The sequence below is a fragment of the Cololabis saira genome, chromosome 5, assembly GCF_033807715.1.
Source record: "Cololabis saira isolate AMF1-May2022 chromosome 5, fColSai1.1, whole genome shotgun sequence".
Taxonomy (NCBI): Eukaryota; Metazoa; Chordata; class Actinopteri; order Beloniformes; family Belonidae; genus Cololabis; species Cololabis saira.
The window spans coordinates 23,997,718-24,013,775 of NC_084591.1; the positions used below are offsets into that span (position 1 = coordinate 23,997,718).

Sequence of the window (16,058 nt, forward strand, 5' to 3'; positions counted from 1 at the left end):
CAGGTTTGTGTCTCAGGTGTTTATACAAAAAGGTTCACAGTTTATCAGGCTGCCTGTTTTGTAAGCTGTGACAAAGACGAAACATATTTGAGAAAAAAGCCTCTAATTCTTACCAGCTTTTTTGTCCCTTGAGATGTCAAAGTGCAGATGAGTGGCGCCGAATCCCTCTCTTTCTCAGCTTTTCATCCCTTCTGCTGTTTCTTCATCACCTTTCCTCTGTTCCACCTTCTAGATCGATAGATAGGTCAACGTTTGCACATAACTTTTTGTTGAAGATTGAACTAAACAAAAAGTTACACTTCCAGCTACGGTAGAAGATCTACATCTTTCCTTCAGGGTGCAGCTAATTTAAAAAAAATAATACAAAAGTCCATTGCTTCAGTTAGATCCTCCAGTAGTTTCATGTAGAGAACCCGTAGCTGCAGAAAAGCAGGTATGCTCTGTGTCATTTGGGTAAATGAGTTAGCCAGTTTATTGATCCTCCGTTTAAATAAGCCCGTTGGACTTTCTCCTCCTCCAGTAGCTGCTCACACACCAACGTGAACATTTGAGCTCTTCATCTCCACCGATCATGCGACGGCTCTTCCTGTCAGTCATCCTGATTGCTGCGCATGTTTCTGTGACAGTGGATTGCAGGCCGGGGCTCCAGCATCCCCGGCTCCAACGGCACGAGAAGGAAACCTCTGACCCTGGAGCTCACGGCGAGACGTCTGCGGACGCAGGACGCCTCCACTTACAGCTGCACGGATCGATGAGAAAGGGCAATCACAGGGTCCTCCTGGGTGAGTCGGCCTCTACACACTCAAACTAAATCTGTTTCATTGCAGATTATATCACCGGTTTCAGACGATAACTGTCTTTTAAATGGCTTTAAGATTAACTATGTTGAAATTAGTTCAACTGATTTTCACCTGAGCGACGACACATATTGACCTAAAATATTTGAAAAATTCAAACACACATAAGCTATTATCCTTGCAATCTAATAAATGTTTGTAGATACATTTTGCACATTTCTAAATGAACTAAGAAATGCAAGTTGTGACTTGTTGCATGCCACCTGAAGAAACATTTCTGGTTGGAACTTTTGAAATCCACACTAAAGCGATATTTTCAACACTTATACCTACTAAACTAAACCTCTTTTTTCCAGTTAGTTTGCCAGTAAGAACGACTTCAAGCAATGTGGTTCCAGTTTTTTATTTGCGAAGAAGGCGATTCCTCTGTCTGGACGTACGGGGGAAGCTGTCCAAGTCTGTGAGTATCTCTCACACTGCAAAAACTCTTTTCTAAAGAAAAGATCCAGTTTTAAGTTACTATTTTGCTAGTTTTCAGAATTCAAGGCAAGAAAATCTTTCTTACTTCAATGGCAAAAGATATTTTTGACTTAAAATAAGACAACTTTGACTAGATTTGTGGAATATTAGCCTTATTTCTATATGGGCTGTTTTTGCAGTGTAGATCAACCTAAGTATGTCAGGAGTGCAGAGAAATTGGTAATTTATTTTTTTTTTAATGTTTTTCCATTCCACAGAGGCAAAAGTACAGAGAGGATTGCTTATTCCAACGCATTAAGTTAGATCTGGCGAACCACCGTGATGTGTTTTACTCTCTGAATGGAAACCAGCAGCTCAGCCTGGGGGGAGACGACCTGCAGGCGGTGCACCGAGAACCTCCAGGGGTCTCCTCAGCCCTTCTACAGAGGTTCCTGGATCCCTTACTAAAGAGGCAGAGAAGAAGTGAGGCGGTGAACCCCTCTGATCCTTTAAGAGCCCAATCGCATCCCTCGCACTCTGTACGGGATGCAAATCACGGCCTGACTGAACCAGAACAGACGGGTGCTGTGTCCAAGGAAACCATCACCTCCTGCGATGACCCGCTGCGAGTCTTGAGGCCCAACCGGCACGGCAGTCCAGTCAAGACTAACATTGTAGACCGAGCAGAACATGAATAGGACATGTGAGAGGTTAGCTACTGCATGGTGGGGTAGATACTTTCGGACATTGTGTAGTATCAGCAAGTCAAACTGTTATTAGAGAGTAGTTTTTTTTTCCTCTTTGAAAACATTCAACATTTTCTGTGATATTAAGTCCTTAGAACGAAATTTCCAGGGTGTACTCATGAACTGGATTACGTCACAGAGGCTTGTACAGGTCCTGTGTTTGAATAGCAGTTAAATGACAAGTTTGGCAACTCTTGACACAAGTTTGGTCCAGCATCCCGCTGTCCTTTAACCTCAGTCTGTTAAATTTTAATCCGATGATGCAATGTTTGTTTTGCATATGTAAAAATGTGTAATGTACAACTAATTTGAAATATTCACACATAAACATGCTTAAAAAAGAATAAGCATAAATTGACCTATTGTTACTGAAATAAAACAAAAAAAATAAAAATGCATTATATGCAAAAACTCAGACACGATCAGGTGCTGGACACCAGTAATCACAGCAATGAGATGCTTTATTTATTGAAATGTGTTAAATGACTTCCTTTCTTGCCTGATGTGTATTATTTATATATTTCATGCTGTGTTGTTTCTCATATGAACAAATAAATGGTGAATATTCTCTGGGACCTCTATTTGCTTCTATTTCGATAAGGATTAACAAAGAGAACATAGTTATCAAACGTTCTTGTACATACATATGAGATGTGTCCAGGAACATCTTAGAAGGATGAGTTTGTAAAGATTTGGTGGAGGAACACTGGTAAGTCAGTCAGGACATTCTGCATCGAGAATTCTCTCATTCATTTCATCTCACTGCAGACTGATTGTTCATCTTATCAGCTTCCCTTTGCTGCTCATGTTTTCTTACACTGGGAAAGTTCTGGTAATTACAGACACCGAGGTATCGTGAAACATTTGATTCACTTGGGAGTTGCAGAAATCCCGTGGTTGTTTTACGCACACAACCGACTGCTTCTGCAATGTTAGTCCAGGTCATCAGGGAATTAAATAATACAAATCACATAAACATGGACTTTAAACTCATACCTATTACATTATTTGAGAAGTTGTATGTATATGTCTTACAAAGGTGAACAAATGAGAAGCAGCGCAGCTTAAATACATTTGATCAATAACATCTCCATTTGGGACAATTTGACAGCATTCGATTACATAATTCATTTATTTTTGCATGCATGCATTCCAGGTCAGCAGTCTCACAGCGTACATTCTCTTGATTGCAGAGTTTGAAGAAAAGTGCTTATCTACAATAAACAATTTACAGAGAGAGAGAGAGGAATGAAACTCATGTCCTGCAGCAAGGTTGCAGAGTCAGTTTGTCCTTGTTGACTCAAGTGTTAATTCACAACAATGACACAGTCACTGATTTCCGAAAGGTAAACACTCTCAGGGTTTGGCTCGGTGTTCCTGCGTAAGATCTGTGAACCCTCAGGAGATAAATATAGCAACAAGGCTACAAAGCTGCCCATGTTTACAGTAATGATCAGCCAGGAGACAATGTGATGACGACATTACGCTGCAACAGTAAAAGGTTAAATGAAAGTGTGAATCACATGGAAGCCTGAATATATAACACGTCTGTTTGTGGCATTGCAGATTATAAATACAATGAATTCATTTCTATTGTAAACGATACTGTAAAGTCTGCTGTCTTATGTTTTCAATTTACTCAAAATGCTTCCTTTAAAATAATAAATACTTCAAACTTGAGTCATCATTTCCAGTGTTTACCTACAGATTAAAGTAAATATGACTTAATGTTTCCCATTTTATTAATCTAATTTTTAAATGTTAACAAAGTTCCTATAAATTCCATTTAGATAAATGACCCTATAGAAATACATCTTTACACTATTTTAAACTCATGTTATAGTCATTCCAGAAAAGTTGCAACTTTTAATCATACATATAAATATATTTTTTCCTCAGAAACGTAAATATTTAATGTGAAAATTATTCGTATTTGCTAAAAGTACCAGTGCAAAGGAGCGTGTGCCATTTTCAGCGAGCAGGGTCCCCCTGCAGGTTGAACGGCTTTTATGTCAGAGATTTACTCGTTGTTGGACTGTTCCATAATTACTTTCTTAAATCTTAGCCACCTTTGCTTTACTGTCCAATGCTTCTGGCCAAGAGCAGAGACGGGAGACTTTTCTAAAAGCCAGTAAATATTCCTTCAAATGAAGTGAAGCTAAGATTTTAAAGTAATCTAAAGTCCATTGTGCTGCTTTAAGTCGGACCTTGGCCTAAATCACTCTTCTCTTGCTATCACATACAAGTACCTGGTACAATTTGGGTTGGCTTATTCATAAATGTAATCAAAGCTGAAATAATTTAAATATAAATTATATAAGTGGTCACTTTCGTGGTGAAATTAACAGTCTAACCAAATGGATAAATTCAAATTTTTTTCTCTAAGGAGAAATTCTTCTAACATTTGACGTAAAAGCACATAAAGAAGTTGATTTTTCCTCCACAGACAGGTCACCGTGTTGTACCCGGCCTGTCTGCAGGATCCTGCTCAAAGCTGTTTATTCTGTTTTTGGTTAGCATGCAGCTTCCCAGCAACTAAGTCACACAAACCACAACACTTCAGCGGAAAGGTAGTTCTTTGCCCACTTGAACACCTTTCGCTCCTACTGTTTCACGTGGTCTCCCCTGTGGACGAACACACAGCGCATCCCCGATAACGTGAACCTGTCGTCCTCTTTCCTTATGCCTAGTATGAAGCGGCACAGCCCCGTGTTCGGACTCAGGGAGAACATATACGTGTTGTCACACCCCTGAGGTAAGCAGCAAAGCAACTCCTCCACAAAGTAACGCACTGCCACGCACATTAAAGCTCCGTGGGTGACAACCAGCGCGTGAACCGGGATGCCCTCGACCCCATCGTCTGCCTTCCCCTCAACAGGAGACGTCTCCGGTGACGCAGGTGCGAAGGTGTCATCTTGCCCTCTGTCATGCCAGTGTTCGGCTCCAATGTGCTGAAGCATTTTCTCCAGAAACCTTTTGACCCGCTCCTTTACCTAAACAGAGCACAAACCTGTTATAACTACTGTCTTTCCCCCCCCTCTCCACCGCACTAACCCCATGCTGTGGAAAGATAAAAGTCAAAGGTTGTTATCATGAAATCACATACATCACTGCTACGCAAAGATCTTGTTTACAGAAGCAGGCGGGAGGCCTCTTGCAGGCGGTAACCGAGGTCCCCTGCTTACGTCTGAGCCATCTCCGTGCACCTGCATCATCATAATGTGCTGCTCACGTAGCCGGTTTGGACCAGAATTAACACGTAAGTCGAGATCAAACGAATGAGGACCGAGAAGGAGTCTCTGAAATAGAACATCTTTACCTCCAGCGCCATCCCCTCCCCACACAATGTCCTCCCACGCAGACCATAACACAAACAACACAAGACCGGAGTGGTGACTTTTTAATCTGGGTGGTGACGGACTCTCTGCAGTTGTTTGACAGCAAAGCAAGATGTACTTTGATCTCTGTGATACACAACAGGTTCCCTGGAGATATATAAGAAACAAAGATGCTAAGAAGCCATGACGTACCGGTCCCACTTTTGCAGAACTAATCAAAGGGGAAAGTAAGTTATTTTTTGTCACTTAGTGGCAGGAAATGTGATTTACATTAGCACGCTGTACATCAAAGGCACTTTCATACGTGCAACATCTCAGTTATCCTTTCAGCTCCGAAGATATTAGGTAAACAAAGGTCAGGAACAGAATGCTGAAGTTTAATGGACAGAACTTTTTTTTTTTTTTTTTTGCAGATAGCGTTTACTGCATGGGTTGGAGTCAAAGTTTACTGTGGGGATGAGAGTCAGCACCTTCAACCCTGAAGCCATGCGTAATGCCCTCTGAGTTGGGAGCGAGGCGCCGCCTCAAGTGGAGGTGTTCAAGTATCTGTCTTGTTACGATTCGAGGGGGAGTGGAGTGGGAGACGGACAGACGGATGAGTGGCGTCCGCATCAGAGTTGGTTCTTTACTGGTTTGCTGTGGTAAAGAAACTCTGGCGAGATCGCTCTGTTCACCGGTGATCTATCTAACCCTCACCTATGGAGTGCAAATACAAGCAGCTGTATGAGTTTCCTTTGCCAGGTAGCTGGTAATGTCAGCTGGAACCAGGCTGGTACGGCAAGTGTTTGTTAACCTTGCACTGCTGTCTTTTGGAAATTAGGAGTTCTGAAGTCTGTCCCTGTTCACAAAGATCAAGTTTACCAAACCCAACTTCTTGTTTCTGTAAGGAGAACCTGGCCAATAAAGTTAGTTCTGATTCTGATTCTCCATCTATTTGTTCAAGTGTGTGTGTGTGTGTGTGTGTGTGCGTCCGTATTCACAGGTACTCAATTATGACCCACATGCAGAGGTGTCAAGTAACGAAGTACAAATACTTACCTTATTTAAGTAGAAATTTTGGTTATCTATACTTCACTGGAGTAATTATTTTTCAGACGACTTTTTACTTTTACTCCTTACATTTTCACACAATTATCTGTACTTTTTACTCCTTGCATTTTAAAAACAGCCTCGTTTCTCTATTTCATTTTGGCCTTTAAAAAAAAACTATCCAGTTAAATTGCTCCATCCGGATAGAGTGAATTTGGCTGTGGTTGTTTCAGATGTTCTTGTCCAGTTTTGTTCTTACATCCGTTCCCTCAGATTCCTGCAACTAAACTTGGATGTACATTCTAATAAAGGTTAGGATAAATGATAACATGCCTCTGAAGTTTGACTTTTTTGCACCATTACAATACTTATAGGCAACTAGTCATCATATCTGCTGCTCTCTGAAACACATGTTAATGCTCAATAGTACACATATATGGTTCTTTAATATATTTGCATTATACTAAGATACATTCATTTTCAATGGCTTTTGTCCTTAATGGCTTTTTTCCCCCTTACATTACTTTTACTTTTATACTTTAAGTAGTTTTGAAACCAGTACTTTTATACTTTTAATCGAGTAAAAAACTTGAGATGATACTTCAACTTCTACAGGAGTATTTTTAAACTCTAGTATCTTATACTTCTACCTGAGTAATGAATGTGAATACTTTTGACACCTCTGCCCACATGTTGTAATCATGGCAACATCAGGGTCAAGAGACACCAAGATTAGATTATCCATTGCATGATAGAGATGAACTTAATTCAGCTATAATCCCTTTCAGTAACTTTTCATATGCGGGTTTCCCTCTGCAGACGGTGCTTCGTAAACGTGGCTTAGATCAGCTGATTACCAAAGCAACTGCATCTGAAACTGGCCTCATGGAGAGACAGTAAACAAATGGCCATATCTGTATAGGGTATTCACTGCACTATGGAATTACGTGCTGCTTTTTTCTGCAGGAACCCCATGCTGGGATAGGATGACAGTCAAAGGTTGTCCTTATAAAAACACAGTAACAGTGAAAGCATACATCACTGTTATGTAAAAAACAAACCCAACCCTAGGAAAGCAGGCAGGAGGCCTTTTGCAGGCAATGGACGAGGAGCTCTCTGCTTACGTCTCATGTTTGTGCACCTGCATCATCACAATCGTCATGTGCTGTAGTTGGGTTGGACCAGAAATAACATCCAAGTCAAGACTGAATGGATGAAGTCTGACAAGGAATCATTGAAACAGAACGTTTTCACCTCCAGCACCTCTCTCTCCCCACACAGTGTCCTCCCACTCGGCCTCGAACACAATAACACAAACTTTTAAGCAACAAACACAGAGGAGTTGTGTGACAGTAGATGGAAATGTACTTTGATCTCTCTGATTCATGAAATGTCTCTGGAGATAAATTAGAAACACAAGCACGTGGATGCAAAGAAGCCCCGACACACCAGTTATGCCCAAGTAGAGCCGTTTGACTGAGGAGGTGAGACTTTTCTGCCACCTAGTGGCAGTAACTGTCAATTACATTAGCTGTATCACAAGCATTTATTCAGTTTTCAGATGTGGAAAAGATCAGGATTGAATTTTCAGAGCCTTTGATATCAAGTTGAGCTTTAAAAAAATGAGAAAATCTCATACTTTTAACTCAGCATCGTATTTCTTTGGTACGTCACTACCATAAGAGTCTGGGTTGAGGTCCTAGGACAGAGGACATTTTCTTCTCCTGGAGGCATGGCTGAAAGTTTGTTAATGATTTTTTTCCTGTCAATTTTATTTAATTTGTTAATCTACTCATACTTTGCCTCTAACACGTTTAAAAAAATCAACACAGATTTCTAAAAAAAAAAGACCTGGAACAGGGATTCCTCTGACCGTCACACGTTCCCAGCGTGTGATGGTCCATCTCCGATGTCTCCAAGGCCAGAGTCTGCACAGCATTAACAGAAAGCATCTCTTTTGCACAATACAGTAATCCCCATGTGGATTTACATCAGCTATTGATGAACAATGGTTTTTGATGCTGCTCCCTCTGAGGGATCAGAGACGATGGATGACCAATTTAAGCTTGAGCTGATGCACTTTATACACCCCAGGTCCTCCAGATCTTTTTCTTTCTCCTTCACTTCCTTACAAGCACTAAATTGGACCCATACGGATAGATTTGTATATCAACAAATACATTTTCTGCATCATCCCGACATACTCTGATTTGGGTTTTCGGTATATCGTCTTGCTTGCACAAAAGCTTTAACTGCTGCTCGTGTGAAGTACTTTGTAACACACTTAAAACACTGTAATATCAATAAATATATCATTTATAATATCTATTTAAAATAAAGAAAAGTATAATCCATTTCTGAGCACATTTTCCCTAAAAGACGAACTCTGTATTAACTAAACAAAAGCCCGTCAGAGCGGCAGCTGTTCGGGGCGGGCCGGGGTTTGAGGGACTTTCTTGTTAACCCCATTTGGTAGGAGTAAAACCCATCCCTGGAGCAGACCTACATGATTAGGATTTAATTCATCCATGGTCCTGTTCAGAAGCAGTACCAGATCCCGTGGTTTCTTTGGACCACTGGTTGTAAATAAAAAATATCCTTTGTCCTGCTCTCACGGCCTTTGTCCGTTTACTTATCTGGTTGTCATTTACTTCGGCATGTCACGCACCCAACTCCAGGAAGACTCACTCGCCATCCTCCCTTCTCACCAGAACTAACTGCTGCTTATCTTACAAGGACTGACAGAGAATTTGGGTTTGCGATAGGTTTGCATGTCAAACGCCACGTTTCGCTTCGGATGTTTTCTTGCGTAGGCTGAAATGACTGGGTGAATTAAAGTTAAACTTGTATCCTTGTTTTACATATTTGGCAGTGGGACTTTTGAGCTGACTGGGTTTTATGTATATTATGAAAACCTATGTGACAGGATGTCAGGTGACCTCTTCACTCCCAGCTGGCACCAAACCATATCTCAACCAGCAGTGGAAACGACTCTGCTACAGAACTGACAGAACCACAGAAATATTTCTTAACCAATGAGTAAATAATTTGAACTGTAAAAAAAACACATATAGGCCATTATTATTGCTGTCATGCTGTTTGTGTAGAGAATCAACTAGAGCTGAATAAACACGTGTACTAGAACCAACAAGAACATATAAATGATCTGATAGGAAGCATCTGAACATCTGAGAAGACACACAACCCCCAGCCTTACCTGCTCTTGAGGCTCCCCTTCTGGGGGGGTGAAGCCTGGAAACGACTCCCCCGCGGCCTTGGCCATCTCTTTGACGTCCTTGACCTGTTTCCCCTCAGCAATCCCAAAACTCTGAGAAACAACGAGTCACTGAGCTGTATAACTCGATTTACAGCATTTGATGTAAATGTTTTATCAAGGAAAAGAATATATATTTTACTAGTGAAATCATTACATTACAAAAGAAAAGAAAAGAAGACCTGACACTCACCTTCTCTTTCAGTAAAGGATCACACACCATTTGGAGATGAGAACAGCTGCTGTTGTGCTCCATAATCTTTTCAGCGGTCTGGAAAAGCAAAGGTAAACATGATCTCATTCCAGAAAAGAAGCTTTCTGCTTAATCATCCCAAACGTATCCTGGTGCTAAGATTTGGTTTTAATGAGATGTAATGTAAATGCTGAAATCTACCCAAACTTATATCATATTAAACCAGTCAGAAAATGTTTTTTCCTCGCACACAGAGATGCGAAGAAGACAGAAAAGGTTCATAGTCTAAGGTTTTATCTAGCGGGACATAAGAAAAAAAAGTACTTTCAAGTCCTTACCAGGTCTTTAAAAATGTAAATACAACCTCAGCTGCACAAGTTTATTGTTACAATAGTAACTCAATTAACAGTAATGTGTTTCCAATCAAATGTGTTGATTTACTGATCAGCTTTTAATCCACAATTTACAGTTCATCTCTGTAAAAGCACACTTTTGATGGTCTACTGCTGTGCAGCGCTCAATGTGTGTATTCACACAATGCCAAAGGATCTTAGAGAAGCACCTGTCAGCTTATGTGTCATTTTCAAATAATTTGAAGTCTTTCACGTTTACTCCAAGGGCAGACTGTGTAATGCTCAGAGAAAGTAAATAAATAAAATAAACTGGAGAACTACACCTCAGACTACATGATGTACTGCATGCTATAGATCAGCCAGGTGCAAGTTCCATATTTAGTGAAAACCAAACAGAGCTGTCAAGCATGGTGGTGGAGGGGCGGTGACTTGGGTCAGAAGTGACAGCTAAGCTGGATCTCAAGTGGACCGGGACGATTACCCCATCACAGTCTTTATCCAACAGAATTTTTTTTTCATTGCAGTTCAGTTTTCAATATCCGCTGCCATTAAAAGTCTACTTCCTGTGTGCGAGCGAAGCACCTCACCTGCCGGGCTCTCAGCATGTCGCTGGAAAACACGTTGCTGAAGTGGACATCCGTCAGGTATCTTCCTGCAGCTTCGGCCTGCTGCAGCCCCGTCTCAGACAGAGGGGAGTCGATGGTCTGGCCTGCAAGGGTGGAGGGACACGGAGGGATCTTAGTACTGCAGCAACTGCTGTCTATGGCAACTTATAGATGTTGTGAAAACATGTATGATGATCTTCTTATCTTATTGATATTTTGGATCAAACTATACCTTGCAGCAGTCCCATTTTGTTGTAATGCGTTTCCCCACTGCAGGAAACAGGTTTTATTAATGTCAAATGTTTAGAGAGAACCTTTATAGAAAATAAAATAATCTATTCACATATAATACATTTGATTTCATGGCTAAACTGTGAACATGCCATTTATTATATAATTGTGATTTTAGTTTCATCTGTCCATTTTAAGCTTTTTACAGAACAAAAAGTATGATAGTTTAGCATTTTTTACTAATCTTTTTGTGCAAATGCCCCAAAATCATAACACACGCCCAATAAATGTTCAGCTCAAAATGATAAGGTATTTTTCCCTTTGATAAAATTAGAAATATGTAAAAGAGCGCTGTTCAGAAATCAAACTTTGGAAAACTACTAGAATAAATGGTGTTAGCTAAATCCAGCTGTTTAAATGAAAGTGAACTAAACTTGTTTAAGAAATGGTTGAAATAAGACTGTAATGACCATGAATTGGTTTCCTTGCTGGAAAAATAAAACAAAACTAAAATATGATACTGTTTTAGCATGTTGTTCTGCTTCTGCTTTGTTTTCTTTTTTTTTTTAAATATCTTTTTATTTCACAATAATTTTCATAATTCACATTTTCACATTCACGATTTCTATTCTACCCACATTCCTACCCTCCCCATAATTACCCTATAGGGGAAAAAAAAATACATTAAGGGAGAACAAAATTAAATAAATATTTCAAAAATAAATAAATAAATAAAAAACATATATAATGGCAGCAACAGCGATAGCAAACTATATATATATATATATATATATATATATATATATATATATATATATATATATATATATATATATATATATATCCATACATAAAGTACAAACATACATACATATAAGGCACAAGTTCGAAAATAAAGATACTCATTGGTCATTGGCTTTGGAAAAATTCTCCAGTTTTGAAAATAATGGAAACCAAAATTCTTGAAAAATATGACCAGGGTTGTATTTTTCCAAAGTAAATTTTTCCAATGGTAAAAAAAGAAACTTGATCCAAAAGAAACTTGAAAGTTGGAGGGGAATCATCTTTCCAAAGTAAAAGTATGCATTTCTTAGCACAGTATGTGATCATAATTAATATCCTGCTTTTTTTCCGGTCTAACTGAAGATCCAGTGTGTCATTTAATAAATACAAATCTGCTTTGTTTTCTGATCTAATTTTGTTGTGTGGACTTTTTTTTTTTATTGTGGCAGTTTTTTATTTTGCTCTGATGTTATACTGAACACAATCATCCAAAAATACATTCAAACATTTTTTCAAGCTTTACATCTGAGGTCTAGTTCAAATATTACTTTTCTAGAGCACAAAATAATCATAGACCTTAATACTTAATATACGTAGAGACTCTTAGTCAGACTAGACAAAAACAAAAAAAAGTAATTAATTTAAAATAAGAAAATTGAAAATCCAATAATATTTGTTAACTTGTATGCAATTTCATTCTGTTCTGAATAAATGAATACAATTAATAATCGTAACATTTGTCATCCAATAATTTAAAATTTGAACACAAATAGGTTTCATCAGGTTAACCAGCGTGGTATTCTGCCCTCCTGTGGTCATCTTGAGGTACTGCACTGTTTACTTTCGGTTAAACCTGCTGAGATACATTAAAAGTAGAAGGGGAGAGCAAACAAACGTCATTAAACTAATGCTTGCTGTCGTTACTCCCCTTAATCAGGTCTTTTCAGTAAACCCCGATAACTTCTCTGGTTTTAACACAAATCCAACCATATCAAAAATAAACCGGTCGGTCAGCGTTACACCTGCTACGCCGCATCAAACTCGATCACCCCAGATTACAGCACATTAGCCGCCCTGCGGAAAGCACTTTTAAGAGATATCTCCCAAACCCTCACTACAAACATCACCGTACACAAGTACACACTTGTATTTTCTTCTACTTAAAACTTAAGACTGACAAAGTAGCGACGTCAGAAGGACTTACTGCCGAACCAGGGTCAGCCCGAGCGTGAGGGTTTTCATCCTGCGGACGTCGAGGAGGACGGAGGACAGACGCATCAAGTGGACCTGGGGACGGACTTTGCTTGGGAGAGCTCTGATCTACGAGCTCTGATCCGCGAGCGGTCCGAGTGACAGGTGGAGGACTTGAGTCCGGCAGAAAGAAACGTGCCGCCCCTCCAACGCATAAAGATACAGACATAAACTACAAACTCCAACACTGCTCAGAAGTTAGTTCGCCGTCTCCCTGGATTCATTCATTCATTCATTCATTCATTCATTCATTCATTCATTCATTCATTCATTCATTCATTCATTCATTCATTCATTCATTCATTCAATCTTTAATTTGCCAGGAAGTCCTTTAACATAACTTCTCTTTTGTAAAATTTCATATTTTCAAGACTCATTAAGAGATCTGTGTTTTTTGTTTTTTGTTTTACACATGCTTGGACTTTATTTCCAAAAATACAAAGAAAAACCTGCCCCTCGAATTAATCAAATGAATTAAAATTATCAAGTTTAAGCGAATGAGCATTTGAATTTTTAGTTTATTTTTTATTTTTATTTTATTTTATTTGTAACAGGGACAATACATATTAATGAACATATACATGTAAATATGCAAGATTATAGCCAACGGCTAATTTTCATCTTTAGTCCCTTCGGCAGGTTAACAACATAAAATAATAAAATCAATAAAACAACAGTAACGACAAGTAGAACAGTTAGCTTCCATGGCCAGTAGGCAGGAGGAGCAATTACAAGAGAGAAAACGTGTCCTTAAGAACACAATAGGACAGAAAAGGAAAAGAAAAGCAAAAACAATGAAAAGTATAGTGGATCATGAAACATACAGGCCAAGGGTCAGGGGACCATACGAATTTCAGTAATATTAAATGCTAAAATTAGATATCAAAGGGCTGATTAAAGTGCAGAGTGCTGAAGTGTTAAAGTGTTGTGCGTAATTATATTGCAGATTGCCCGATTGCACAGTAAATATAAAGTGCTATTTTAAATGCACATTACTCAATACATATTATATTAATTAAATACCAGCAATGACAGTTTTATGGTACTGGGAGTACCCATTTTAGGAATATAAAGTGCATCTTGCCTTGCACATAGCCCTAATACTTAAAAAGTCAATGAAGATATAAAAAATAGCGAAAATATTAATGGAGGAAGAGGGAGTTGTAGTAATGATAATAGAGCAGTGATGTTTATGTATGTACTCAGTAGAAGTTGCAGATGGTACCCCAACAATTAGCTGACATTAAACAAATATACATGTTTAGGCACGGTTGTGGCAACAGTGTTGTTCTTCCAATAGCCAAGCTTTAAGATGTTTGGTAAAAGAGGACAGATTCGGGAGTTCACGTATTGTGTTTGGTATTGAATTCCAGGTGTGGGAAGCACGAACAGAAAAAGTGGCTTGGCTAAAGGCACTCTTTCTAAAAAGAACTACACAGTCACCTCTAGAACCAGCTCTTGTTGATCTGTTTACATTTTTTTTCACAAAATCTTGTAATGGAGGAGGTGCTTTGCCATGGAGGATTTTGTAAATCAGGATAGCGTCGGTGTGTTTAACAGTGTTGTCCCAGCTTAAGCGCTCATGTTTTTTTAATATCTGACAATTTTGTCCTTTGTGTGAAAAGTGGGGCATTCATCGACAGAACATTTCCAAGACAGTCAAAAATGAACAAGTCTTTTTTTAATCTTTCTTGCAGGAATGTTCCTTCCATCTGTACATGCATTCATTTCTTTACCGTTTCATCCCCCTCTGGGAGGCGGTACATCCTGCTGTCAGATAACCTCTATGACACAGGGCCACACAGGCTTAAATGTCACCAGTCATCCTAACATGTGTTTACTAAGTCTGTGGATGGGAGCTGGAGTATCCAGAGTAAACCCACACAGGTGCTGGGAAAACAAACTCTACACACTAATGAACCAGAAACCTTGAGGTGACACCCCCTCGCTGCACCAAACACTTTCTAGATCAAACAAACAGCAACAGCATTTCCAACGTATGCACATAGTCACTTCAATGTTAATTATCTTTTTGCTCTCATATTCTTTATACACCTCACTGTTTTGGATGTTTTCCCATAAATAATAAAAAAAAATAAACAAAACATATGAACTGGATTGTGTTTGTTTTACAGTTTTTTACAGTTTGTTTGTTTGTATTGTTTCAGACTTCATCTTGCTGTTGACATGATCCATTTATCCCATTTCTTATGCCATTGCTCTTCTTGGATTTGGTCACCTGTTCCATAATGTAAATGTTAATCAACATTTCCAGGAACAGAAAATCTTAACTTACTCTTCCAATAGTTTTCTCTTCTAATACATGATTATGGAATGGATTGTTGCAATAATTAATCTTCAGAAAGACATTATAATTATGATCCAGATGCATGTATCCTGCATGTATGTGGCCAGAACTGACTGAAAATATTTGTAAATACCTTCACCTTTGATTAATCTCCAGATAAAGAAAAATAACCTTAAAGGTTATTGTTTCCAGCAATCCACAATCCGTCCTGGGTATTGGTCCAAACCGTTGATGATCCTCCCAAAGGTACACCCATTAAAACCTTGCTACGACCTCTACTTCTGCTAGACAGTCAAGTTTGATCGTCTTCTCTTGGGTATCTTGTTCTGGTTGCGATGTGCAGTGTTGTTATGGTTACAAGCATTGACTAGCCCACCTCTTGAAGTTAGCTTACTTTCAAATGGTTAACAGTGATTGGATGTATCTGCAAAATGTAGCTGATTTTGTAAGGTTTGTGAGCACAGGTTGGGTTTGCTATGTTAACCCCCACAGCTGAGACATAAGTATTCCCTGGAGCTCCTGTGTAAGCCCTATTCAGGTATCCGGTTGGACATCTAAGAGGAATTCCAGATCTCAGATACTCAATTTTTCAGCGAATCCATCAAGCGTCATCTATGTTTTAACTTGTTATACCCTGGAGCCCCAGGTACGACGTCTATTACCAGACGTACCCTCCTCCCATCACTTCAGG

General features: G+C 39.1%; 2 protein-coding genes across 2 annotated transcripts; one reads left to right on the forward strand and one right to left on the reverse strand.

Annotated features, from left to right (window-relative positions):
• The first annotated feature begins 298 nt into the window (after positions 1-298).
• LOC133443951 (fibroblast growth factor 23) lies at positions 299-2,570 on the forward strand. Its single transcript, XM_061721315.1, has 4 exons — positions 299-433; positions 521-782; positions 1,154-1,257; positions 1,535-2,570. Exons 2-4 carry the CDS (start codon positions 572-574, stop codon positions 1,952-1,954), a joined length of 735 nt encoding a protein of 244 aa, XP_061577299.1. The 5' UTR covers positions 299-433; positions 521-571; the 3' UTR covers positions 1,955-2,570.
• tigara (TP53 induced glycolysis regulatory phosphatase a) lies at positions 2,433-13,198 on the reverse strand. The gene is made up of 6 exons (XM_061721314.1): positions 13,013-13,198; positions 11,027-11,064; positions 10,777-10,898; positions 9,837-9,914; positions 9,587-9,697; positions 2,433-4,995 (listed from the first exon to the last, which is right to left on the reverse strand). Exons 1-6 carry the CDS (start codon positions 13,084-13,086, stop codon positions 4,606-4,608), a joined length of 813 nt encoding a protein of 270 aa, XP_061577298.1. The 5' UTR covers positions 13,087-13,198; the 3' UTR covers positions 2,433-4,605.
• Positions 13,199-16,058: the final 2,860 nt, after the last annotated feature.